Below are 26,873 nucleotides of genomic sequence, written 5' to 3' on the forward strand. Positions count from 1 at the left end.
TTAACATAAATATATTTGCATATCGAATTAGGTAAAAACCGCGTATACACTCATAAAAAAAATAATCAATCAAACAAATGCCTATGGGCAGGTTAGTTTACATGGTCCTTTTCACACCTCTTACAAGCTACGCTTTACCCTTCTCACTTTTATTAAATATATTATTTTACAAAAAAATTGGAGTTGTTGGTATCCAATTTGGAAAATATCCATATCGATTGTATACAATGTCGGCTTTAGTTTGCTACCTGGAAGAGTTTGTGTCAATGAAGATTTCTATGATTTATTAGCACAGGTAATTACCTGCTATATCTTCTTAAAATCTGACATGTTTGAAAAGAAAACAGAATGACAAAAAAACCACATGAAAATTCATCCAGGCCCATGCAGAGTTTATGAGAACACTCCCGAATAAAAGAGCTGAATTATCGCTTGGAAGAGATACACACCGGCAAGGTGTAAAGGAGAGGAACTAATAAAGTCGGCAGAGTCTGTAAAGCCAAGTTATTGTACGAATCACAAGGAAGCCATGCTTACAAAGACAGAGAGGGATAGGGTAAGTCACTTTCACTGCTCATCTTTTAGAAGGCCTGGGAGAATTAAGTCACTGAGCTTATTTCAAGTCAGTAACATTTAAAGGTAAAACTACTGATCACTTGTAACTTCAGGTAAACTACACTTTAAAACCAAAGTTTAAATACTTCAATATCAAATAACTAACGATGAAAAAGTTTTTAGAGATCTAGTCCCTAGGTAAGCCGAAAATAAACACAAGTTTACAAATTCAACATATTCACCTCGACGATTCCATATTCCTGAGCGCATATCACAAATTGGAAAGATACTCATAAAAGGATGGAGGCTATCCATAAAAGGATAAGCACTTAAAAGAGGTGGGGGAGGGGGGGGGGGAGTGGGTTGAGTAACTTGTACCATATCAATCTCGCGTTTTCATAAGCCTGAGGGACCTAGGTCACTGAGCGCAGCAGTTTATTTTCGTTACATGTATTGCACGTTAAAAAAAGTTAATATTACAAATCAAATAGTTGTTAAAGCCCTTTAGTTCCTAAGGGAGCTGATAAAATACGGCATTTCAAAAGAATAGGAATTTTATCGTACTGCATTCGGCTTAAAGGGCATGTAAACCCAAAAAACGTTCATTTTCTTTTCACATAGATGTTTAGTAAATATATCAAGTACACCAAAGGTACCATTCGTTTATTCTCAAAAGTTCATTTTCTTTTTGTAAAAGCTCTTCCAAATTCGAAGCATTCGCCATCTTGAATGGCGCCATCTTTCCTGTGACGTCACGGGTGGACCCTCCAAAGTCTCGTTTTATAATCGCGTGAGGCACGAAGGAGTCTTTTCTACAGCCGTTGTTTGCTGGTCTCGTCATGATTTTTTCACTTACAGTTTGCTTCAATATATTCGATTTTTTCGTAATGGTGAAGCGTTGTGTCGTCCAGTTTTGTACTAATTCAAACAAAACTGGGCATACGATGCAAATATTTCCAAATGACGCAAATTTGAAGCGACAGTTTGTGAAATTTGTTCAAGTGAAAATAGTCGATTTCGTCGAGCCGTTCGAACGTTCTGTTGTTTGTAGCAGTCATTTTTCTTCCTGGTGCTGTACCGACGATTCAGGCCTCACCAGAAGCAAATTGTTCGGAAGTATAAAAACGACCCATACAGTCGGCAGACGACGAGGATTCGGAAGTGGCCGACCGAACTGAGAAAGAAGTTGAGTTCTTCAAAAGTTAGAGGTCAACAGAGAAAGTACAAAATATTCTATACAGGATCCCATAATCAACCCTTATGTTCTATAAGAAAATCCAAGCCAGCCCCGCTTGGTACTTCCTTTGAGAAACCCTGCAGAGAAACAGCAGAAGAATTTGTGTGACGGTTTTCACAGCAGTGAAAATACATTCAAAGGTCAGTAGGACAATATTCATCATTTTGAGTACAACTTAAAAGATCCTGATTTCAGCTTGCAAAACTATCTCTTCAATATTTCAAATCGAAGCAAACACAAACAGGGTTGGATAATTATGAAGGCCACACAAGGAAATGTACATGATACAACTTGTTTATCGATGGAAATGCTTCTGAGATGAAGGATATTGTTTACCGCACAAGATAGCACAGCGACCCTAAAGTGTTTGCCGAGATATCCCCAACACCAACGAACAAGCTATCTGTAGGTAATTTAGCGAAATTTCCTGCCAGGAAAGAAGCGAAAAACAACTAGCTCTAGTACTGTTTTATTAAATCAATGGCAGAAACAACTCAAGTAAATCGATCTCAAAATGTAACAAAACAGATGAAACAGAAAATATTTAGCTTAGTCGTTTCCGGTGTGATTATCTGTGCTTTGCTGCTGCCTGCACGCGTACTTGGCCGTCTCCAGCACCCAGAAATCGAGGCAAATTGACTGAAAACCTGGATGCTCAGTGATACAACTTATCTGGGTTTCAGGCCATTTTGCCATAATTGCCCGATTTCCGTACAACAAACACTTTCATGAGTTGTCGGTATTGGTTGACAAGTTCCACACTCGCACCTTTGATAATTTTATATAAAACACTTTCAGAAGCTCAAGGTAAAAAAATTCTGTTGCATTCCTTTAGATTGTACCCTCTCTTTATTGCATTTTCATGTTAAATACAAATAAATCACAAAGTAAATTAAATACCAGTCTGAGTTTCCGAGACGGTCGCATCGCTGTCGACATGTTCTGTACTGTCTTCGTGCGGATCGCTTCGGTGAACTCTACGCGGCTCATATTGTTAAGGACGTGGCCCAGACTCTCCTGAAGATTCTGGATTATCCCCAGCGCTGTCATGTTCTAAGCTTAAGGCATTCGAGTCGCTATCTTCTGAAAAAACATCTTCCGAACTGCCGCCACTTACACGAACTCCCACACCAGTTCTACTGGGGAATATGTGTTGCGCAATATTTTGGTTCCACCGCTTACGTCACGACTTCTCGCTATTGTTTTTACCGGAAATGGAATTTCAGTTGAAAATGCCGATTTTCTCCTAAAATAAGTCGAATTGGACAAAACTAATTTCAAATTCGTTTTCTACGCCACTTTTTACATAGTATAAGAAAAACATGTATTTTTGGGTTTACATGCCCTTTAAGAGCCTGTCCACGAGAGCACCGGGCAGTCGTGCTACATGCCATCTTACCGATTTCAATGAAACTTCGCCAGTTTAAAGGGTCTACCCCAAAACTCAAAAAAAAAAAACCGGTTTCTGTTTTGGTTTTTACCGGGGGGAGATAGACCACCCCCCCGGTTTTTCTTGGTTTTCACCAAGGAAATCGCTTCAAAATAGGTAAAATGTATGAAGCTCTCACTGCGATAATATTTAACCAATTACTCTGAGGGTTTGCACACATATTTTTCCATCCTTAGTTAATGTCCGCCGCAAGTATCAGTCAATTTGATTGACGGCTTGACAATCAACAGAGGTAAAGAAACGACTGTGTTTTTAGACTTTTCGATTCATCCAAATATTTGACAACTTTGAGGTCAAATATCTCCCCTTGCCAGAAAGCTACAACACTAATCTTGATTTCCCTTTATAACCCATCATTTCATCTCTGAAAATCATCAAAAAAATCTTTGGGCGCTACCGTATTTTTGTCTTGGATGCCTTTTAAAATCTGCGACTGTGACAAGTTTCTCTCAACTACACCTGTCACGCAATTCTTGCTTTAGGCGGTCACTTGACCAAATAAACCTACATTTTTTGGCTCTTTATACAAGAAGATTGATCAAGAAAGGTGAAAAATATGAAAAACTTTCGAGATTTTTTGTAGGAATGGAAAATTTCACGTTTAGAGAGATGCATGTGGGCGAAAAATCGAGGAGAAAATCGTAGCGTTTCTTTTCCTTGTTGTTTATTACTTTGAAGATTTGCTAAAATCAGGAAATAGGGCTATTGTACAGAACAAAACATTCATTATCCTATAATTTGATCGTCTATTATCATTATCGCTCAAATAATAAGGAAAATGTAACAGGAGAGGAGATTTTGAAGTCATGTCGCGTGCTTGTTGACGTACAAGTTCCTGTGTGTAACAACTTCGGCTTTTCCATACCGCGGATGACGGGAAACTCTGCCCCCCTTATTTGATAGGAAATATCAATAGCCCCATAAAATTCATTAACTGCGCCATGTTTCTAGAAAATAAGACTGGAAAATGTTTTTTCCACTTTCCACCATCAAGAAATTTCACGTAGAAATAGTATTTGTAGCGTGACTGCGTGACCTTTCATGAGAAACAAAAATTGTTTATATTTTTTTTTTCAAGAAGACACTTCTAGAAAGTTCTTAATCCTTCTGTTATCTTATTTTTCCTTTTTTTGACTGCAAATATCATCTACATTTGCTATTATTTTCGCCGATTATCATGGCCTTTCCTGCGTGCACGTGCGTGCCAGTTCAAATACAACACTCTCTCAAGTTTCTTTGGGTGGTGTCGGGCTTAAGTTTGTAGGTCTGGCTCAAAAGATATCGGCACGCTGCAACACGGGCTCCTATGTTTGCTCCTTTTTCTTTATTTGTATTTTTATTCTCTGCCTTGCATTATCACACATTTATGTTTTTTTATTCCCTCAGCGCGTTCCCTCAGATCTGGAAGTAGGCTATGAAAAGTCAATATTGACCAGAACTGAAACCCTTTTCTATCACTATTTGTTTCAGAGAACCCCTGTTATTTATAAATTTATTTCTCAAGAGAATGTGTTTTTATTTGCTATCTATTTCCATTGGAACATGAAACTAGGTCCTGATAATTTTTTTGTTTCGTGACTCTCAGAAACTGTGTTTGCGACAACATCAATTGAGAATCAAAGGCAATTACGCCTACCCGCAGAAGGCAAATCCATGTAATGAAACGTTCTAAATCCTCTGTAAACTAGAGACATTACGTGATGTTGAGGGGTCAAATATTTACACTAAATCTGTGACCCTCAAACGGATCACGTACTCGTACATGTAACGTTCGGAAAATATCACGCATATATCACACCGTGGGCGCACCTAGCGAATTCTATCCACTGGCTTCAATAGTAAAGAGACAACTTATTTACTATTTGTACATGAGCAAGCTTATTTACCCTATTTGAAAAAATCCTTGATGAAGTCTACTCTTGTCAGACGAAACGTGTGGGAGATAAATACAAGTTTTTACTTTCTCAGAGCGGTGATGCTCACTAGTTTGTTCCGTCAAAAACACTTTTAATGTGAAGTCACGTCGACCTCGACAGAAAAATTTAGCTTACCCTGTCATAATCAATGGTTTGATACTGTAACTGCCCATTTAGGTACATCATTGGGCTTTGATCACAATAATTTAAAAAAATGTGCGTTTCCTCACGTTCGCCACATTTATTCTTTGGAAAATTATTTTACTCTAGAGCGATGTCGCTAAGCTTGGCGTGTCTTGACTCTGGCCGACGAAAATTATCGAGGTGAACCCCATGAAATTCTTTTTAAATGTTTTAAAAACTTTGTCTACCCTTGATTTGCACTCAGAAAAGGAAAGGCAAATTCTGAACGGTATTTCAAAATATTTTATTAATTGGTCAATTTTTGAACTGTTTCATAACAGCGCGAGGAAAAAGCAAAATTGAAACAACCGGCGTATCGGTCAAATGAGTTCCAATTTTTTCAACAAGGAGTTTGTAATTTTTTCCCAGTGAATTTAAGTGGGGGTCAATTTTTTGTGACAGCCGAAGATAGACATCTCTGAAACGTCTCTGAAACTCTTTAAGAGTTTACACTTCCGGTAATATTTTCCTCCTTCTCGCAACAGCGCAACAGACATTGTTAATCCTATGTAGTGTAGGTGTATCAGACAGAACAAGAAAGCGAGATATTCTTGCTAAAAGGAAGAATGTATCGAGACGTCTCAGTCATTGACTGCCATCCAAAAGCACCCTAACAAAGACAAACACGGTGAAGCTGACAAAAAAGAATCCGCCTACGATAAGATCTAGAGGAAATAGACATTCTATAGAGGATGGCTACGTTCAAGGACGGACCTCAGGTAAAATTCTGACGAACAATCCCTTATTAGCCAAGTGGACTTTGGATAGGCTCTTTGGAAAACACAAAAAAACAGCCAGCTTTTCTTAGAAAGCAAAGAATTATCTCTTAGACGTGTGCTGGACAATGGAGGAAACTTGCAAGGCAACCGCCTCTAATGTGATTTCCCAAATCATGATTTCACCAGCCAGAAATGTTGTCGAAGACTAACCGGTTGATAGAGCAGCAAATCGCTCGATACTTCAGCCGGTTATCTGCCGTAACAAAAATTGGTTTATTGACGAGGTCCCTCTCTGTAAATATGAATGAGGACGAAGAGGCCGATGCCGATGATCTAGCTTCAGAAGTCGAAACTGACCGAACAAGGCAGAAGATAAGGAGGGACCTTGCAAAATTTAGACGAAGACTGCAGAAGAGGGTACGGCTGCTATTAAGCTAAAAAAAAATAACGACGATTGCATCTCACTTTCTTTCATATTTATTGTCTTTGCTCACGAAAACAACTGACTATGTCTTGGGATTTCATCAAGGGAAATTTGCAGGAAGCCTACTGGTCAAAATACTGCTGGCTCATTGTTAATAAATTTTACAAGTCACGCAACTAAACGCCGGCAACACTCGATCTAGAGAGATGTAGATTTATATGTAGTAATAGAATGCTTGAAAAAATATGCAGATATTTTACGATCGAAGCAGGCAAATAACCATAGAGTTCTGCAGATTATTCTGAAATTGTTATCTAGCAGACAGCATGAAAATCGCGCTTGGATAATTCCTAAAGAGAGTCTTCGGGTCACGCAACAGATGTTAGCTTAGCGGAGTTCTGCATGGAAATGTTCGATGGCGGTAAGTGACAACGACAACTCTACTTTAATTTTATTTTCGGAATAGAAGCACAGTTTTTAGTCTGATAGAACTATTGATATTTGCTCTCAAGCGAGAGCGCAGAATTTCTCGTCTGTAAAAAGCGGAAGTTGTAGCACACTGGAACTTGTAGTGATGTCAACCAACACGCAGCATGTGACTTTAAAAGCTCCTAAAATGAGCAATGATGATGATAAACAATCAAATTATCGACTAATGAATGTTTTGTTCTGTACAATAGCCCTATTTTCCTGATTTTAGCAAATCTTCAAAGTAATAAACAACAAGGGAAAGAAATGCTACTATTTTCTCATCGATTTTTCGCCCACATGCATCTCTCTAAACGTAAAATTTTCCATTCCTACAAAAAATCTCGAAAGTTTTTCACATTTTTCACCTTTCTTGATCAATCATCTTGTATAAAGAGCCAAAAAATGTAGGTTTATTTGGTCAAGTGACCGCCTAAAGCAAGAATTGCGTGATAGGTGTAGTTGAGAGAAACTTGTCACAGTCGCAGATTTTAAAAGGCATCCAAGACAAAAATATGGTAGCGCCCATAGATTTTTTCGATGATTTTCAGAGATGAAATGATGGGTTATAAAGGGAAATCAAGATTAGTGTTGTAGCTTTCTGGCAAGGGGAGATATTTGACCTCAAAGTTGTCAAATATTTGGATGAATCGAAAAGTCTAAAAACACAGTCGTTTCTTTGCCTCTGTTGATTGACAAGCCGTCAATCAAATTGACTGATACTTGCGGCGGACATTAACTAAGGATGGAAAAATATGTGTGCAAACCCTCAGAGTAATTGGTTAAATATTATCGCAGTGAGAGCTTCATACATTTTACCTATTTTGAAGCGATTTCCTTGGTGAAAACCGAGAAAAACGGGGGGGGGGGGGGTGGTTTATCTCCCCCCGGAAAAAAAACAAAACAGAGACCGGTTTGTCTTTTTGAGTTTTGGGGTAGACCCTTTAAACTGGCAAAGTTTCATTGAAATCGGTGAGATGGCATGTAGCACGACTGCCTGGCGCTCTCGTGGACAGGCTCTTAAAGCTTAATGTTAAAGTTTCGAATCTATCTTTCAATTTACTACTACCACTTTATCTGTTTATTAGCTATTAAGAGGCAAAATTACTGCACTTTTTCTCCCTCGGTGAAAATAACACAAAACTGAAAAAACAATCCATACAGACTTTCTACAATCTCTGCTTCCGGGTGCTACTTGGAAGACTTTGAGCCGATAGTGAAGATTTCTATAATTTATTAGCAAAGATAATTACCTTCCTCCAGCCTCTTACGGGCTGAAAAGAAAAAAAATTAGGGATTACTCTCGGGTATGAAAATACATCCGAGCCCCCGCTGATTTTGTGAGAATAAGCCTATAAACGTAGAAAACGTATATACTGTCACGTATAAGATTATTGAACGGATGTAGATTATGTTTAAAAGGGATGGAATTAATAGTTAGCAGAGTCACCAGAGTCAATTTAGTCAATCAAACTTAATGAGCGTACATAAATCAAAATAGAGCTATGCATTAAGACTTTTACACATAGAAAAACGGTAACTACGTTATCTTTCTAGATAAATCCGTAAAAATCCGATAAATCCATCCGTACTTTGTTTCTCTTTTAGTCCAAAGCTTATAAGGCTGTGTGCTTATGAGGATTTCTATGATCCATTGCCAGGATGGTTACCTTTCCTCTTTTATTCCATTAGTGAAAATAAAACAAAACTGAAAAAATTAATCCGTATGGACTGTGTACAATCTCGGCTCTCGTGTGCTACCTGGAAGACTTTGAACCGATAATGAAGATTTCTGTAATTTATTAGCACAGATAATTACCTTCCTGCTTCTTCTTCTTACGTGCTAAAAGGAAGAAAGAAAAAGAGGAATTACCGTCGAGTATAAAAATACATCCAAGCCCCCTACTGATTTTATGAGAACACTACTACGCAAGAAAGCTGAATTGTCACGTATGAGTTCGTTGAAAGGATGTAGACAGTATTTAAAAGGAAAGGAATTAATAGTCAGCAGAGTCACCAGAGTCAAGTCATCCAATCAAACTTGGTGAGTGTATATAAACCATGATATGGCTATGCATAAAGACTTTGCATTGTTGTTATTATTAAAAAAAAAAAAAAGCCATCCACAAGGGACCTCATCCTAAAACAACCGGTTTTATGGATCCCTGCTATCACAAAGCATAAAAGCCAATCAGTAACAAAGCCTACCTATAAGGGGATAAATTCTAATAATCAAAATAATAACGAGGATCGAAAAGCACAGATGACGGCGCGCCGTCTATGTATTGTACTTTAAGTAGAGAGAAGAGAATAAAGTAAAGTTTTTCGGCTGATAGTTCTTAAGAAACTCATCTTACAATATCAAGCAAAATAATTTCTACTGTTGTTATCGATTTACTTCAATTCAGTAATTGTCCATATACACTATAAATACACTGTAAATAAACACCTTTAAGTCAATTTTTTTGAAGTTGCACTCAGTTTAGTGCTTTTGGATGGTATCCAGATTTCCAGTTTACTTTAAGGCTTGTGCAGTTAAGTTCCTTTGCCGCTAAGCCACTCAAATCAATCTCTGAACCATAAATTACAAAAAAAAAAAACAAAGAAAAAAAAAACCAAAAACAAAAAAGACAAAAAAACTGATTGACAAAAATAATTAGAAGTTGTAACTAGACCCTAAGCCAAAACCTGTGTCACTCACCATCATCAGAATCATGTGAATCAGTTGACATTTCCGACCCCATCTTCTCTCTGCTCTAAATCTCAAGCCCTAAAACAGGCCAAATTTGAGTGGTTACATTATGATTGTGTTAGCCATAAATATAGAAAAAATTGGCCATAAATTTTTGAAATGGCACCGAATTGTAGTTACCACATTGCTGGAATCAAAAAATAACCTCCAGTCTCACAACTACCAGACTTTGCCAAATAGGTTCCAGTTTCTCTACGAATATCCAAATTTCCCATGTTGAGTCGGTTTCGTTTTTAAGTTCAAATTTGTTTTATAGTTTTCAATTCAGAGTGTTTAATCTTACCATAGCAGTCTAAAGTCATACGAATAAATAAAGCATAATAATACAAGAGTACACAAACAAAAGTACAAGATATTAGTATCTATTTAACAAATAGAGAAGCCTTGAGTGTGCTCTGTTCTGTTATAAAGCACGCAGGAAGCGGCTAGAGCACGAAAGAAGTGTAGGGAGAAACACGAGACGTAGTCGAGTGTTTCTTCCACTTCTTGAGTGCTCTAAGTGCTTTATAACAGAACAGAGCACAGTCAAGGCTTCTCTATTTGTTTTATAATAAAGAATCCGTTAAATTACCCAAGCATTACTTTCAATTTTCAAAACAAACTTTATTTCCAAAGCGAACAACAATGTCGTCAGCATGCTCTATATTCTCATAAAGCACGCTACAATAAGCCAATCAGAATCCTTGTTAGAATGGTTCAAATAATCTGATTGGCTGTACAAGACTAAAGCTGTCAAAAGTGTCAAACCATCAAAGTTCAAAAACCATCAAAGTTCACATTCTACGATAGTTTACAAACCAAAATAGTTCGGCAAGTCGAATTTAACACTTTTGGCTGAAGTTTTTAAGTCTCTAATATAGAATCTCGAAGTGATATGTTCAGTGAAATTCAACCGAATTATGGCTCATAAAAACACGCGAGTTTTTTCCACATGACAAGATAGAAAACAAGCTGTTCAAGGCGAGTGTTTTTTGAATGAAAGACAGCTGAATTCACCGGAACATGAAGATCGCTCGTGATGACAGCGCCGCAAAACTCGGCTGCACTGACCGATGTGAATTGCCACTCAACGTATCGGAAAGGATATCAGAGCAAGCTCTTTTTTTTTCACTCGAAGGGCGGCCGATGTAGTTTCTGAGGCTTGCTTTACTGTGATGACCGGAGATCGCCATGATGAGCGAGCCGCGATGAACTTAGCATGATCATATTCGCTCAGACACCGTTATGATTAGTATGAATTTTAACAATTATGCCAGTTTGGTTATATTTTTCATCATTTCTGTTTTGTCCTGTTTTGTTTTTGAACACTGAACTTTATATACTATACGAATGTTAGCTGTGTTTGATTTTTATTACCGTACGTAAGCTTGCAATCTAACTGAGCGTGAAAATCTTTAAAACTCGGAATGTTTATTTTGTTTTTCCTTTGAGGATTTTCGTATCTGCTCACGTTTAAATAACGTAAATTACGGCGCCTAGTATGTTTACAAACCTTTGTTTGATTCTTCTGTTGCTATGTGCCGGCTCGCTTCAGTTCCGAAATTTCACTTTCAATTATCGGGAAAAAGCTAAAAAGAAGTCCCGGAAAAGGTCGAACATAGTACAATTGGCAGATGGCGTGACAGCTTTAGCTCAGTTCTATGCTCTATACTCTCATAGAGCACGCTCTTTCAACCAATGACAGCGCGCGTTATATCCGAACTTTATTATAAAGTTATTTAGACTATACCGCCGTTGCAGGCATATGATCATTGTAATTATGCTAGACCACCAAATCCTTAGTTACTTGACACTTTTAATTATTGAAGAATTTCGACCACCGTTAGACTATGTCTTTGTTACACACAGGTAACAAGAACTAGCGTCTATTATTTCAACCCTGGTACATTTTAAGCACCACGACGCTGGTAAGGGAACTGATTCCACACTCGAATCAAATCAAAAGATTACCTCAATTCACAAAACTGTAAAACTTTTCCAACTAGATCCCGGTTTCCGTACGAATGTCTTAACTGCCCATATGTCTTTATTGTCCATACTGTGTCAGTTTCAATTTTAAGCTCGTTTGTTTTTCTAGATTTCAGCCTGGAATGGTTAACCCTAGCATACCAGTCATACTAATAAATAGCATAGTAATACAAGAGTATGCAAACAAAAATTCAGGATATTAGATATCTATAATTATTTAGAATATACCTCAGTAGCAAGCATATACTGAACAATTATTGGATATCCAGAATAATCGAGGTCAAGGTATAGGAGATGATTTTGAAAATAACAAAACAAACCAAAATATGCGTTTAATGTATGCTCTCCGAGGTTAACAGGTGGTGATATTTTGTCATAATGCCTGATTTATGCTATTATTTTAGTTGATTTGTTAACTTTTTTCGGTTGTGTATGGCACTGTAATTGCAAGGACATTGGAATTGTCATGTTGTGCTTTGCTACCTAAATATGTGTTCTAAATTTCAATTTGTACTTATCCACTTGATAATGACGAGAATCAGAAAATACAACCAGACTTTAATATCAAACCCAATCATATGTCTATGTATACATTCAGTGTATAATACGATCACATGAAAGGAAACACGATTATCTACTAGCCCTGCTAATTCTCGATATTCAAGTTCTAAAGGAAAAATAAAAGCGAGGCCAATAGAATGTCACTTGTCAAATGCACAGTTCAAATTCAAATAAAATCAAATTTAAATTTCCCTGCAGCGATGTCACTGACGCGTGTATTCTTCAATCGAGAAATAAAGCTCACTTGGTGCTTCAAGAGTGTAGACCGACAAAATAAATCCATGATGCCCTTATCATGTTGACATTTTGACGACGGTTGAGTTATTGGAGAGGTTATGAATGACCATATGGCGAACTAAAATAATCGGTGTTAGATTTCTTGCCCTTTTTTTTCAGCCGTTTATCATTAAAAATGACTAAATTTTCACTAGTTGTGTGCAAGATCATTGTTGCTATTTTTCTTAAGACATTTGTTGTAGGGTTTTTGGAAAAGTGAGTGAAATCGTAGGTGTTTTACTGTTTGCCGTTGATGTAAACATAAGGGTAAAATTATAAATTCTTACATTTGTAATGCATCGTAACAACGAGGTTCAGTTCCGCTCATTAAGCACTAAGAATAAAATAACTTGACGAAAAAAAATAGCGTTAGCTTTCATAAAATAAAAGAAAAAGATAGACAAAACTTTCATACGAAAAGGATTGAATTTCTTTAAGAACTTCTTACCCGGAATAATGCATTTCTAAGAACTAAAATGATGCAATAAAAAGCGAAAGTTCACGGGAAAAACCCCTAACTACATATTTCCGTATGTGATATGCATGAAAATATCACGCAAAAAAAAAAACAGTTTCGAAATGAATTTTTACTCTACTTTGTAACTCTCCGAAGGTATAACGAAGGAAGAAAAAACGGGATACATGCCCTGAATCATTGAGTCGTTCTCTCGGCTGTGAAATAATTACAAAACCTGAACACTACTAAGACCTATTTTTCCTCCCGGTGACTAAATAACTCAGTATATTTATTCCCATCACGTACATGATTGGTGCTAATCCAGTTTCTCCACCATATATATATATATATACATACAGCTTTCATTTCATAACAACCATCGATTTCCTCATTCTGTCTAATTTGGAACGATGTAAGCACAATTGGTACTTTTCTCGTGACAGATATTCCTTAACTATCCCAAAGTGGAAATACGTGTCTACGGATAAAGAAATATCTTGCTCGGAATTAATAACACAACCGCATTTTAAGAGAAAATCCTTTTAAAGCAAAAGGTAAGTTATGCATCGTTTCTAAATGTGATTACACAGCGACTTCATGTTCCCTGCTTGCTTGTTAAATTGTAAATTTACGTTACAACGTCGGCGTAAAAACTCTAGGATTCTGACCACTCGAAGCGAACGAACAAACAGATAATTCAGCAATAGTGAGGCTCCTCGAGACACTCATGTAATTCTGTGGATGTTAACTATCAAATAAATATAATATCGCCATCTGGCTCGTTTTAATACCTAGCCAACTAAAGCGAATTGTAATTGCGATAAAGATTTCGGTCAGTTATTGCTTGTTCCCGAAGGAGAAATTTAGGCCCTCAGCTCGGCGGATTCAAAATGACCCACAGTTCATCAAATCAGTCTGATGTTACGAATACTGCCTAGTTTCAATTTTAACCTGCTTTAGAGTCAACATTAAGAAACGCTTCGGGTAACATTTCAATTAATCGAGGAAGGGTCCTACATCATGGGGAACCGACAAGTCGAAACATCAAATGATCATTGAAAGTCGCATCATGACGAAATAAGATGTCGCTCGGCCACACGGTTCGTTTTCATCGCTCGCCTGGTAATCGTGAGTAATATATATCTCGATTGACTTCTCCAGTTGGAGAAATTTAGGCTCATAAGCTCGGTGAATCAGAATTGGCTAAAGTCCAACAAATGAAATAGTGTAAGGACTTACGAAAGCAATGTTGCTTCCGTTTTTTCTGAAACACGTCTCAAAGTAAGCATTACTAACCACTTATGGTAAATATTTTAATTTACTACGAAAATTCCCACATCATGTGAAAACATCTCACGAAAACTGTTTAACATACCTCTTCGTCGCCTGATTATTATTTCATTTCTGGGACACAGCCTTTAAGATGGCGGCTTCAGCGAGCTGAACGAGCCACACTGTTCCCCAGGTTCCTCTCTTTCTCGAGAAGAGATTGTAAGGCCGGCTTTGAACCATTTAACTCTCAATGTCTGATCGTAAATACTTCTCTCTGGCTACTACACATTTCTTTGCAAGCTAGTTACGAATAACTGGTGTTTGATCATGACAACAACTTCCACCTTATAGGTTTGAGTATATTCTCATTACCTGTTTGCTGGATAATGTATCGATATTGTGGGGAGAAGTTATATGTTAATCACTTTTAGGATTTAAAGGGTTAAAAGACATCCGTCAAGTTTTAATCCTGATGCATGCACGCTAGATGTGCACCGATTTTTTTTTTCTTGATTTAGTAGCAAAAAAAGGTTTCAACCTTCCCTCCTTTCTTATTAAAATGAAAAACACTTTAATTTAACGCAGTAGCCCACAAAGTGTTTCCTTTCAAGTTTCTGGAAAGGGTCAATTACAACCAATGTTTTCAAACAATGATGTTCTAAAGCGGAGCTAAAATGGCCTGTCCACATATATATATATATATATAGATATATATATATATATATATATATATATATATATATATATATATATATATATATACTTTAAGAGATTTCCATTCTAAAAAGCTTTCTAAGTTATGTCACGGTCCTTCTAACATATCTTTCTGCATGCTCTTGCATATTCGTATCTGGAAGAAGCTAAAGTTGATGACTTCACGGGCTCAGTAAGATTCTTGAGATTTATCAATCGGTACATTAATGTCGTTCTGCAGTAAATATTTAAAATCTGAAGTATATATAATGAGATGCTTGTTCAACGCGGCTTAGGACCGCTGAGGATTTCCAAAGTACATTGCCAGTCTCTCTTTGGGCAAACTCGGCTATTTAATGGAAGTTACAGGTGGAAATATTTGACATGCAACCAACATTTGATCCCGCTTTACTTTCCTAGGTGACCAAACTATACACATTAAATTCAACTGTGTACAAAGTTTACAATATTTACACTTATTCACTTACACTTATAAAGGTTTACTGTGTAGTGTTTTGAGGTTTACTATACATCTATTTTTTTCATACAGGTTATGTTTTCTGCTTGCTTTTAGGCTCGAAAGAACTTTATGTCGCTGAGTAACTATTTTATAAAAAGCAAAATCCCTGGACATACAGCAAAATACTTACAGACATATTTCAAGTGTGTTTTAATCAACTCCTGCTCTTTTCAGAGTGGAACTAACTACCCTCTTACTTTTACTCTTAACCGATCATTTTCTACGCTGTAAATCGAAAGGATCTGTTTCAGCCTCTAAAATAGGGCCATCTCGGTGAGTAAAATAGCCCTATTTTGGGGCTCATTTGGTCCTTCTGGATAAGAGTTGTTCTGGCCCTAGTAAAAAGGGCAGAAATGGCCCTGTATGGGATAGCCGAAACTACTTCATAACGGGGCTGTTTTAAGAAAATGAGGGGTAGTTTAGGAAAAATGAGGGGTAGTTTTGGCCTTTAAAGGAGTCAAAATGGTAAGGCCAAATCAGCCCTTCTGGAACCAATTCGCACCATAGAGAGTGAAAATTGGCCCCTATTTCGTGGCCAATTTAGGCCAATGTATGGTCAAACAAACGAAATTTTAATGGCTAAATCGGCATCATAGGGTCTGAAACGACGCTCTTGATGGGAGCTGTTTGGGGCTTTAATAATGTTAAACAGTCCTCTGAACAGAACTAAAATGGTTTTTGTTATGATATAAAATTGCCCTACTTGAGCTATTTCGCATCTGTACATTTTAGGCCAACAATGCTCTCAAAGGGTAACTCATTTAGCCCCTGTTAAGGCAAAAGGAAAGCACTTCCTGCGACTAAAGCAATGCAAACGAAGTCTGAATGACTCCTAACTTTAGCCCTATAACAGTTTTGTTAAAGCTAAAATTAATTTTCATTTATCCTATGAGATGGTTCCAATTATCCATTTGATTCGCACTTATTAAACAACGCTTAGCAGCAAAAACAATACCATAAAAATCCCTTAAATGGCGATTAACAGTCATATATATAGGAAAAATGGTTTATCGACAATGTAAAGATTTGCATTCTCCAGCTGTGACCTTTTATTGGCAAACTAAAAATAATACATGCGCATAAAACAGCTGTGAAAGGGCTATAAACCACAGTATTGAGAATATCCAATGTTAATTGTACATTTCTTCATACAAACAGAAATTACAAATAAATTCTACCAATGATTCTAATTCTGAAATTTCTAGAACCCTTTCACTCCCAAGATCGTATTAGTAATTCCTCTTACTGTCTGTCATACAATCTTTTGATAATTATTATCTGGGAGAATTTAGTATTGGATCAACTTAAAGTCTCCTAGATCATAATCTGCTTTATTCTCATCACTTTTCTGCTTGAAATTGTGCTGAGATTGTAAGGAGAAGTTTTCTCTTGGTCACTCGTGGGAGTTAAAGGGTTAAAGAAAGTGCTGACATTCAGCAAAGTATGACCTTGGCCAATGCCCATTAGGGCCTGCTCTTGGAAAGACAATATGGCTTTGCTGTCTTTATACACCACATATTGAATGTATAAAATGATGACAGCAAAGCCACAATGCTATTTACAATGCTTTGTTGTGGTTTGCTGCATAGAAAAATGCCCTCATAGATGATAATTACTTTATCAAAATCAAATTGTTCACCAATGGCCACAATTTGAGGCTGAAAGGACTTCAAAAATTCATCATCAATTGAAGCTGTTCTCTGTAAAAAGAAAAAATAATAAAAATGAAAAAAATGAGTCACCTAACCCCATAAAAATGAGCAAAACAAAGTCTCAAAAGAAGAAAGTTGTAACTAAAAGGTTGCTGAGTGATCAACTAGACTAATTTGGAAAAAGTCCCTTATTTCCAAAAAGATATGCTCCCCTTGGCTATCAATGACCAAAACAAACAATTCAAAATTATTTGTACAACTGTATACATTGGCAAGTTCATGATCAATAGGTATTTTTGTTTTGAAACTTGCGGCCAAGGAAAGTGTGTGAAAACACAGCTAGGCATTAAAAGTGAAGCTACATGCAGTCAACAGCATGTTTTAATTTGATGCAAAAACTGATTTCACAGCTATTTCTGTTTGTTTGTTTGTTTGTTTGTTTGTTCTTTTTTCTATTTTCAATAATCTGCTCTAAAATTAAAAGAGCCTCTGGTCTCTTTCGGTAGAAGACAGTTACTGGTAGGATTGTAAACACTTCTTATTGAGGGCCCTTTCCTTTTGCTGTAGTATCCTCAGTTGGTAATTAAAACCAATACAATTTGATCTTTAATTTCTGGTACAAAAAGATTATTCAATGTATGAACATCAAATAAAAAATTATATGGCCAATTCAACACTTTTAACACACATATGACGAGAATTGTTGACTTCCAATAGGACACCCCACCTAAAATGACCTCTGGAAACCCCAAAAGTCTATAAATAATGCATCCACAACACCCACTTATTTTAAGTTTAATAATGGCTACACAGTAGCCCAGAGAAGCCAAACAATTAAATGAGTAAGGTTTTACTTGCTATTTTAAATATCCTTCCTTAATATTAAAAATATAATATGGTTTTATACTCACATGTGCTGGAAGTTGAAATCTATACATCCAATCTTCCACCTAAGGTAACAAAAACAAGACAAGCTGAATAAAATAATAGCATATTTATTGACAAATTGTTTAGCACAATGTACATTCAACCACTGAAATGGTAATTGTTATACAAATCATAACATGTGACTACTCATATTCAAAAGTACATTGCATATTGTATGCATCAAATCTGAAAAATTAAACAGCTTACTTGGCAATAACAATCCTTTAACTCCCATGAATGACCAAGACAGAATTTCTCCTAACAATATTAATACAATATCAAGCAGACAAGAGATGAGAATATGGAAAAATATTAATTACAGGATTATTAGTTGATTGAATACCAAATTCTCCAAACTAACATCACTAGAACTATATGGCAGACAGTAGGGAGAATTTCTAATAAGATCTTGGGAGTTAAAGGGTGAAGGTTCCTCACCAATGTCTCAAATGCTAGTTGCTTATATTTGCTCATACAAGTCAGACTTAATTTATCAATTAGTTCTGATTTCTTAGTCTTTGCAATTGTACTTGCCATATAACCAAAGCTATAAACATCTGAAGTTGACCAAGGGACGTACAGATCATACAAAGCAGGATCAATGTGTTTATGTCATGTTTTGAGTCCAGCTCTTTCTGATCCAGAAGGAATTACTTCTACCTTGGTTTTCCTAACTTCACATGCTTCATTGAAGTCTATTATTTTGGCTGCCAATCACCCCTATTCACCTCTGAAATCAATACATTATCTCCTTTTTGTCATTGTGGACAATCCTTACTCCATGAAGATAAAAGAATCCCAACTACATTGCATTAAAATGCCTAACCATGATTTTTTAACACATACACTCTCTGACTAAAGAGCTCTAAAAATGGTAAATGAATGTTTGATCCCTTCCTTAACCCTTTAACTCCCATGAGTGACCAAGACAAAATTTCTCCTTACAATACAAATACAATATCAACCAGATTGGTGATGAGAATAAAGAAAAAAATCAATTTGGGGATAATTAGTTGATCAAATACTAAATTCTCTGAATTACCATTCTAAGAATTGTATGGTTGACAGTAAGGAGAATTACAAATTTGATGTTGGAGGTAAAGGGTTAATTCCACAAACCTCTCATACAAGCAGTTAAGTAGTTCTCTAAAAACTACACCAAAGGAAGGGAAATGCTTTGTGAGAAATGTGTGATAAAACACAAGCTTCCTCAGCAACAGTTTCTTTAGTAGTTGATTCACCATAGTACTTGACTGCACTGGAAAAGACATACATGTAAACTTGCAAACACCAAACCTTCCCAGGCCTAACACAACTTTGTTTCTGTGGCTATCCCCTACAACTGAAAGTTGCTAATAGCTCATTTCGTTCACTTATACATTTAACTTGCTTCAATGAGAAATCCCTCAAAGTTTGATATCTATGATTAATCATTTTGAAAAATATATTTCAAGCATTGCACCTACATGTGCTGTAAAATGATCAATTGATGCTTAAAAGTGAGGATTCCTTAGCAAAAAAGCTTAGCACCTCTGGCAGATACCTTTGTCACAGTATTGTAGAGCAAAGAAAAAATAATATTATGTTTCAAGCATTGCACCTACACGTGCTGTAAAATAATCAATCAATGCCTAACAGTGAGGATTCCTTGGCAAAATGGCCTTGCATGTCTGGCATATACCTTGATCACAGTATTGTAGAGCAAAAAGAAAAATATGTTTCAGGCAATTTGCACCAACCTGTGCTGCAAAAATTATCAATCAATGCCTAACAGTGAGGATTGCTCAGCAAAAAAGCTTAGCACCTCTGGTGTACACCTTGATGACAGTATTTTAGATAAAAGAAAAAAACTATTTCAATCATTGCACCTACGTGTGCTGTAAAATACCTTGATCACAGTATTGTAGAGCAAAAAGAAAAATATGTTTCAGGCAATTTGCACCAACCTGTGCTGTAAAAATTATCAATCAGTGCCTAACAGTGAGGATTCTTTAGCAAAATAGCTTAGCACCTCTGGCATATACCTTTATCACAGCATTGTACAGCATAGAAAAAAACATGTTTTAAGCATTGCACCTACACTGTACATATGCTGTAAAATGATAAATCAATGTCTAACAGTGAGGATTCCTTAACAAAAAAGCTTTGCACCCCTGGCATATACCTTGATCACAGTTTTGTAGAGCAAAGAAAAAATTTTTCGAGCATTGCACCTACATGGGCTGTAATTATCATTTTAAAATGATAAATCATTGCCTAACAGTGAGGATTCCTCAGCAAAAAGGCTTTGCACCTCTGGCATATACCTTGATCACTGTATTTTAGAGCAAGGAAAATGTGAAATTGATAATTTGAGAAAGAACTGATCAGTCAATGAAAGAATCAATCTATGCCTGAAAGCAAGGATTCCTAAGTAAAAAAAAAAATTCACCCCCAGCTGACATATTACCTTGAACACAGCATTGTTCAGCAGGAAAATACAAGAAATTCATCATTTAAAGCATTGCACCAAAATGTCTGTAAAATGACCAATCAATGCTTTACTTCTATAGCTCGCTGATCCTAGCAGTATGCAGAATGTGTCTTAAATGAACTTTGTAATGGGTCTTGCTCACCATAGAGTCTCTGTGGCTTGATCAGTGGTGAGCATCGGGGCATGAAATCCCTAGGTTCAATTCCACTTTGGCAAACAAAATTTTTTCTTTGTTCCAAGCTCATCACAAACCGAAAAATAAAACTTTCTCTTTTTCTTACCGCGCTCAGAACTGACCATCTTTCTTATTCTAATTAGCATGTTTCTCTAACAATGGTCAAGGGGGGGAGGGAGGGGATCTCATGAAGAGATACAAGTAATTGACTGTATTTTATTTTACAACTCAATTCCACTTCCTAGAATTTAAATTCCATTCTGTGGGAGTATAGAGATTGGTTATCAATACAAGATATAAAAAGGCACAAACCTTTTTTGAACTTTTAGGTGTTTCTTTAATGCTTCCGTTCTCCTTGCTTGTTGGTGTACAGGAACTTGGGCTTGTAGATACTTTCTCCAAATCTCCGCCGCTTGCAAATTCCATGTCTACGTCTGCTTCATCTTCATCCTATAACAAAGCTACAAAAGATTAATCCAACTCCAACTATTGGTAAGTGATTTATTGATCTGTGTTAGTCTTGGTCAGCAGTTGGCCTTTTGCGATGCACAAACATTGAACTTAAAAATGTGCGTGCCTTATAAAGGATTAATTAAACCAATTTTTTTATGACTATAAATTAAAAGTATTAAGTGCGGATATCACGTGTTTATGAGTATGAATTCTTGTGCATACTTGCTAAAGCTCAGCAAATTTTTCCTCATAGCTTACCATTAATACACGGGCAGAAGCACGAGCGTGGGTACATTTCTTCGTCAATTCACGGTTGGGTCCGGAATTCAAATGATTGGAATGGCTCACCTGAAGTAAATGCGCAAGCATGAAATTGCTTTTAAATAACAAGATTGGCTATGAGGCTTAGTTTATAAATAGAAAATCATAAAGGTCATAACTAGAAAATCTTTGTAGTAAATATGTAATGTAAGCTGATTTATGTTAAGTTAAATCAGGATAAACCACACAGCGATGCAAAGTCCCTTTCAGAAGGCAAGCAGCGCAAACGATCCACACGAGGGAATCGGGTGTCCACAATTTGACTCTCCTTCATAGAAAAATCACTGTCATTAGCGAACTGCACAGTATGATATTCGCAATAAACTATCTGTTAAATCTTTCCGCGACGCGGTTTAAACTGCATGGTAGGACAATACATAGTCTCTTTGAAGATTGTTCATGTAGGCTATATTATTCTGTCACCATAGAGCCATTCTGCAGAACCTTTATGTAAGACACATCGTTGTGTAACAGTCGCTACAACTTTGTACAGCGGGTACCACTATCTATACCGTCTACAGTAGGTACAACTAGCTACACTGTCTACAGCAGGTACAACTACCTACACTGTCTACAATAGGTTCAACTAGCTGCACTGTCTACAACTTGTTAACCACATTGTCCATCCATGGAATCTGGTTGCAATCCAACTGAATTTTGCATAGCACTCCATCTCCATTTTGCATGATTATTTTTCTTTAAGTTAGTGATCTTCTCGTGCACACAGGGTGAGAATTATGTCATCATTTATTTTATTGTTTATTAAGTAAATGGATGAAGTTTGTAAACCTAGAATATCCAGTAGGAGATGACAGCCTTTCAATATATCTAACGTTTTTTCTCCTGACTTTTTATAGGTGGTCTTCGTGGCAAGTGTTTTGTTGACGTTTTTCCGAAAACTTGTGCACCACCGTGTCCCTGATTGATAACAAGCCTTACTTTTTTCAGTCTCGTGGTAAAGGGTGTATCACTCTGAGTGGAAAAAGGCGAAGGTAGCGGGCACGATCAGATGTTGGTCCTTTTTCGTAACTGCTGATAATGAAATTCACACACAACAATTCCTCGTTCTACCATTTCAGTGTTTAAGGCAATTATTCTTCCTTTACGAGCAGAGCTATGGTGTGTTTTTTCTCTCAGACAACAAACTTTTTTCGCCAGGCGGTTTGCCTACTGAAGAAACGACACAAACAAGTGCCATAACAATAACACGGGCTTACGAAGTTCGTAGCCATGTTAAGAACGCTCAACTTCAATGACTAAAATTGACACCCGTGGCCAAGTTTTTTTTTTTGGGGGGGGGGGAAGATACGTTGCAGAGCAGGTTAGAAAGAAACTTTCTTGAAAATGGGAACCCTATCTGTTGATGCTAAGGCCTATCCCCGCGAAATAAAAACAAAAAATATGAAATTTAAAAATGCCGCCACATCGCCGCTATAGCGTTGCTATGGAAATACCGATATTCCCATTTTTTTTCTGCTCGTAAATTTTCGCGCGTTGCTGTATATCGTTTTCAATTGCGGCAATTAGATTTTGAAAGGACCATTCAACAATGCAAAACCGATTGACCATATAATCAATCATTTCATTGAGTTAGCCTTGCGCTTCTTGTTTATGGTGTTTGCGTAAAGTGCAACCTTGGATTAAGTTAATCGTATAATAGATTTTCCTAAATTTATAGACCTGCGAAGCAAATCTTTGAGTAGGTGCGGCTAGAGACGACTCAGGTAATTAAGGCCTGGGTTAAAAATGATTTTCGCCACCAGGGCCCCCCCCCCCCCCCCCCAGCAAGGTTCGCGGAATTCGCGTGGACTGCGCGAGTAACCATAGTTACTTGGAATCAAGATCGCGTAATTCGTGAACGGCATCCGCCATTTTGAAGTGTCGGCTTTGCATTGGTTTTTCCCATCTTCGCTGGTGAATCCGACAATCAAGAGGAAGGCATCAAAAGAAGGTAATGACATTTTCTTTTCTATCTTCATTTCCTCAAAAAATGGCATGATATCGCTATCTTAAAGCCAAAGAGAACCCTTTTAAACCTACGAAGACTTCTAAACACCGCTCTCAACATGTTCATTGATTTCACTGCAAATACAATGCAACATGAATTTATAATATAGCGCTCATTTCTAGAGCTCAATAGCGTTTTACAATGTTTGTAACTTTTGCATAGAAAAAAGTACTATATTTTGTAACAAATTCTTAGAAAAAAGTTTCATTGTGGATATACCATTCAATTTTGAAATTAAATTTAGCTTGATAAATCCTCTATCACATCATGATGTGTAAACTTATGGTGTTTATCAAAATTTAGGCTTTTGAATGCTTTGGAAACAATTTCTCCAAGAAGCAGATGAATTTACTGACAAACGCAATCCCCCAAAGCAGTTGTTAGGTAAGTTTAATTGCTGACATGTAAGATGCAGATTGTCTTGTCATAAATTGTCCCTTGAAAACTAAGAGGAAAAAAGCTGTACTAATGTGTGTTAGTTTATTCCGAGGTCCCTTACTGAATTGCTATAAATATATAATAATAACAATTTTAATTACTCACACAGAAAACCAGCCAGCCCTTGCAGATTTCGAAGGGAATCTACTAGATTAAAACCAGTTTTATTTACTGTTATCCCTATTTGTTTTCTTGAAGAGGTCCTTCCAGTTATTCCACACAACTAATTTATTACAAGCATGTTAATGGTGTTATTTATGAGGCATTTTTTTGGTTTTTAAATCATGTTATATCAGTTTTAATTATAGTCAACAGTTTGGTTTTTAAGTTTTGACCGGTAATAATTGCAACAATCATTGTCAGTGATGGACTTGTAATTGATATATGTGTCTATTTGAATGTAAATATTCTACCCACTACACCAGTGGAGTATCTTTTAATTCAAATGCATCACAAGAGTTCTGATACATGCATATGATTCTGACCATAGCCTTCTCTCTTTGTTGATAAGACATGATTAATTACCAGTGCTTACTGTTGCCCCAAGTGGGGCACTGTTTTTTTTTGTGACAAGAGCAAACGCAAACTGGTATAAGATGTGTCATCTTCTCAGCCCTACTCATAAAAGATGTGCCATCTTAAGAGCAGGATAGGTTGCCCTTGTTACAAAGTCAGAAAGGAAAATTTTAAAATTGTATTTCTTGCTTTTTTTGTTGCTCTTCTAAGTCAATATTCCTGTTAGAAGGCTATGGTGGCCTAACTGGTTAAAACTCTGGTTTATAATTTAAAGTTTGATCTGCCAGTTGCTTGCCTAAATTCAATTTCATAGATCAATAATTGGCAGGAATTGGGAAATAAATCGGTACATGTATGTTATCTAGCAGCGATGTAAAATTATAGACATGAGTATGACCTATGAAGTAATTTGTACCTGATGGACCCTAGAGCACCTTATCTGTGCATTATTAAAAATGTCCCTCTAACATTCATTCACAATTCGTAAAGCAGAAGTACAAAATTAGTTTAGACCAAGAGCGCACATAAACTTGCTAAAGACATGCACATACATTGTAATTTTAACCTTGCAAAGCCCAATAAAAAGACTCCTGCCGTGACATGGCTAGGGTCACTTTACCTGATTAGAGTGTTAATTATTACTTTCTTAAGCAGAGGTTTCATTAAGATTTTGAGGTGATGGGAAATGTACAAGGAAGCAGGCAAAACATGTTTTGATTCTGATTTATGTCAGTCACAACATGCAGGAAAAATTATGTTCCCAGCCAGTCAATTTGCCCAGTGTCAGGCCTGTGAAACCCCTGCTTAAGCTTATAGTATTCAGTGAGATATTATGGAAGCCAGTGTTGCCATAATGCCTGTTGTTGTTGGTCTTCTTACAGGGCTGGCATCCAAACATTCTTGAGCCATGGAAACCAAAAGGGGAATGTTTTGCTTAACACCTACTTTGAACAGAATTTTACCAAGGGAAAAAAATATCACTGGCTTCATTAATTCTTTGCAGGAGGAAAGGAGCTGTCACATGCTTTTCCAAAATCGATGATATAGCCATGTTTGTTACTCACAAGAAAATTATTAGCCTTCAAATCACAGTGAAGAAAGCCTTTTGTGTGAATATGTGAAAGGGCTTCTGTCAAATCATGTGAAATAATTAACTAGTCATTTGTTATGAGTGAGCTTTGCACATTCTGTATTGTTGCACTGTTTTTCTGACAAGACAATAGTTTGCTTATTGTTACAGATGTATTGTCTTCCCCTTTAAACTCCATTATTAAGGAAATGGGCTGCTTTTGAAGCTGCACACCTATTATGGTTGGGATATTTTTATGTGCGAGTGCCTGCATAATGTGAGCCTCCTTCATTATCTCTGTGGTGTCCTGCATCAGAGACTGTTTTTCCACAATCTTTATATCAAATCGTGTGTACTGTCTCAGAAGGCATCAACCATAGGATCCTTCTCCCAGTATTATATTCTATCCATTGGTTGGAAGAAGTTCAGTATGATTGATTAAGTTTACAGTGGATTATTTGGTACTTGCATTCCTTTTAAAAAACTGGAAAATGAAGGCAAATATATTATAGAGAGTGTGCTTAAATAAATGCTAGATTGCAACACAAGTAAAGGTGAAGATTGGTGATCTCATTGTTTGGCATGCAAATTACTGCTAAGTAAGTAGAAACATTACTCCTCCTCCAGATGGACTAGACATTAGCATTGGATTTTATTTTTTTCTTGGCGTGCTCTCCCTCGACGCTGCCGCTTTTTCTCAATTGCGTCTTTCTTTTTTTGGAGCTGAAGTTCCTTCACTTTTGTTAGTGCTTCAGCAAAGCTTATTTTAAATATTTTCTGAAAGTGGCCATTCACTTTTGAATAAATGTGTTTTACAGCAGTTTTAATGGCTTTTTGCGTTGGTTTCACTTTACTTTGTGTCTTCACCCCACTTTCAATAAGGGCTTCTTTTAAAAGTTTTCGGGTTTTGAAAGTTTCTCCTTTAGGGAAAAAATTATGGATGGCATAATAGTGCACTTGACAACCTCCACAATTTGACAGTGTGTGCTATTTCTTCTGCGGTGTATTAAGAGCTTTCCAGTTTACCATTGAAAACGTGTCTTGGTACTGGGCCCTGGCTTTTGAGTTCATCTTTCGGAAAGAGCTGTAAATTGCTTTGGAATTCTTGACTTAGGTGGAACGTTCGACCGCAAAGACTTCCTGACTGTCACCCTCGAACGCTGCGAGATAGTTCTTCCACTCTTCACCAGGGTTAGTTTCAACCGAAGCACTTCCAACCTTACGAAAGCTCTCCTTTACAGCAACTCTTGCAAATCCACAATTAAAAATGACAGACATTTTCGTTTCACACGAATACACTTAGCTCGTTATCGAGTAGTACCGTTGTTAGGGAACAAAACCTTGAAGAGTTTCAAGGAATCAGTGCGATAACTTTCAAGTTTTGCGCCAA

General features: G+C 36.8%; 2 protein-coding genes and 1 long non-coding RNA gene across 13 annotated transcripts in view; 1 reads left to right on the forward strand and 2 right to left on the reverse strand.

The window, feature by feature from the left end:
- Nucleotides 1-14,412, reverse strand: part of LOC131769277 (uncharacterized) — a 79,001-nt gene extending 64,589 nt beyond the window's left edge. For 3 of the 5 annotated variants that reach the window (XM_066173155.1, XM_066173154.1, XM_066173153.1), the window contains exons 1-4: nucleotides 14,342-14,412; nucleotides 9,654-9,722; nucleotides 8,772-8,795; nucleotides 8,206-8,226 (exon numbers count right to left, since the gene is read on the reverse strand). In XM_066173155.1, coding sequence (XP_066029252.1) covers nucleotides 8,206-8,226; nucleotides 8,772-8,795; nucleotides 9,654-9,696 — 88 coding nt within the window. In that variant the 5' untranslated portion in view covers nucleotides 9,697-9,722; nucleotides 14,342-14,412. Of the gene's footprint in view, nucleotides 1-2,692; nucleotides 3,039-8,205; nucleotides 8,227-8,771; nucleotides 8,796-9,653; nucleotides 9,723-14,341 lie in introns of those variants that run through there. The other 2 variants (XM_066173157.1, XM_066173156.1) reach the window with 2 other exon arrangements.
- Nucleotides 1-21,820, reverse strand: part of LOC131769281 (uncharacterized) — a 126,423-nt gene extending 104,603 nt beyond the window's left edge. The window contains exons 1-5 of one of the 6 annotated variants that reach the window (XR_010718938.1): nucleotides 21,390-21,820; nucleotides 20,991-21,128; nucleotides 18,238-19,288; nucleotides 18,015-18,053; nucleotides 16,471-17,151 (exon numbers count right to left, since the gene is read on the reverse strand). Coding sequence is in view for 4 of the 6 variants with exons in the window: in XM_066173197.1 (XP_066029294.1) it covers nucleotides 16,915-17,151; nucleotides 18,015-18,053; nucleotides 18,238-18,288; nucleotides 20,991-21,128; nucleotides 21,390-21,500 (576 nt within the window). In the remaining 2 variants the exon portion in view is untranslated. Of the gene's footprint in view, nucleotides 1-16,470; nucleotides 17,152-18,014; nucleotides 18,054-18,237; nucleotides 19,712-20,645; nucleotides 21,129-21,389 lie in introns of those variants that run through there. The other 5 variants (XR_010718937.1, XM_066173197.1, XM_066173194.1 and 2 more) reach the window with 5 other exon arrangements.
- A 1,482-nt stretch (nucleotides 21,821-23,302) lies between these two features.
- Nucleotides 23,303-26,736, forward strand: LOC131792918 (uncharacterized). 2 transcript variants are annotated; one of them, XR_010718976.1, is made up of 3 exons: nucleotides 23,303-23,403; nucleotides 23,764-23,844; nucleotides 25,296-26,736. It is a non-coding gene; the product is annotated as an uncharacterized lncRNA (long non-coding RNA). The 2 variants fall into 2 exon arrangements; XR_010718977.1 differs by lacking the exon at nucleotides 25,296-26,736 and adding an exon at nucleotides 24,008-25,037.
- Nucleotides 26,737-26,873: the final 137 nt, after the last annotated feature.

This window comes from Pocillopora verrucosa, chromosome 10, assembly GCF_036669915.1.
Source record: "Pocillopora verrucosa isolate sample1 chromosome 10, ASM3666991v2, whole genome shotgun sequence".
NCBI lineage: Eukaryota > Metazoa > Cnidaria > Anthozoa > Scleractinia > Pocilloporidae > Pocillopora > Pocillopora verrucosa.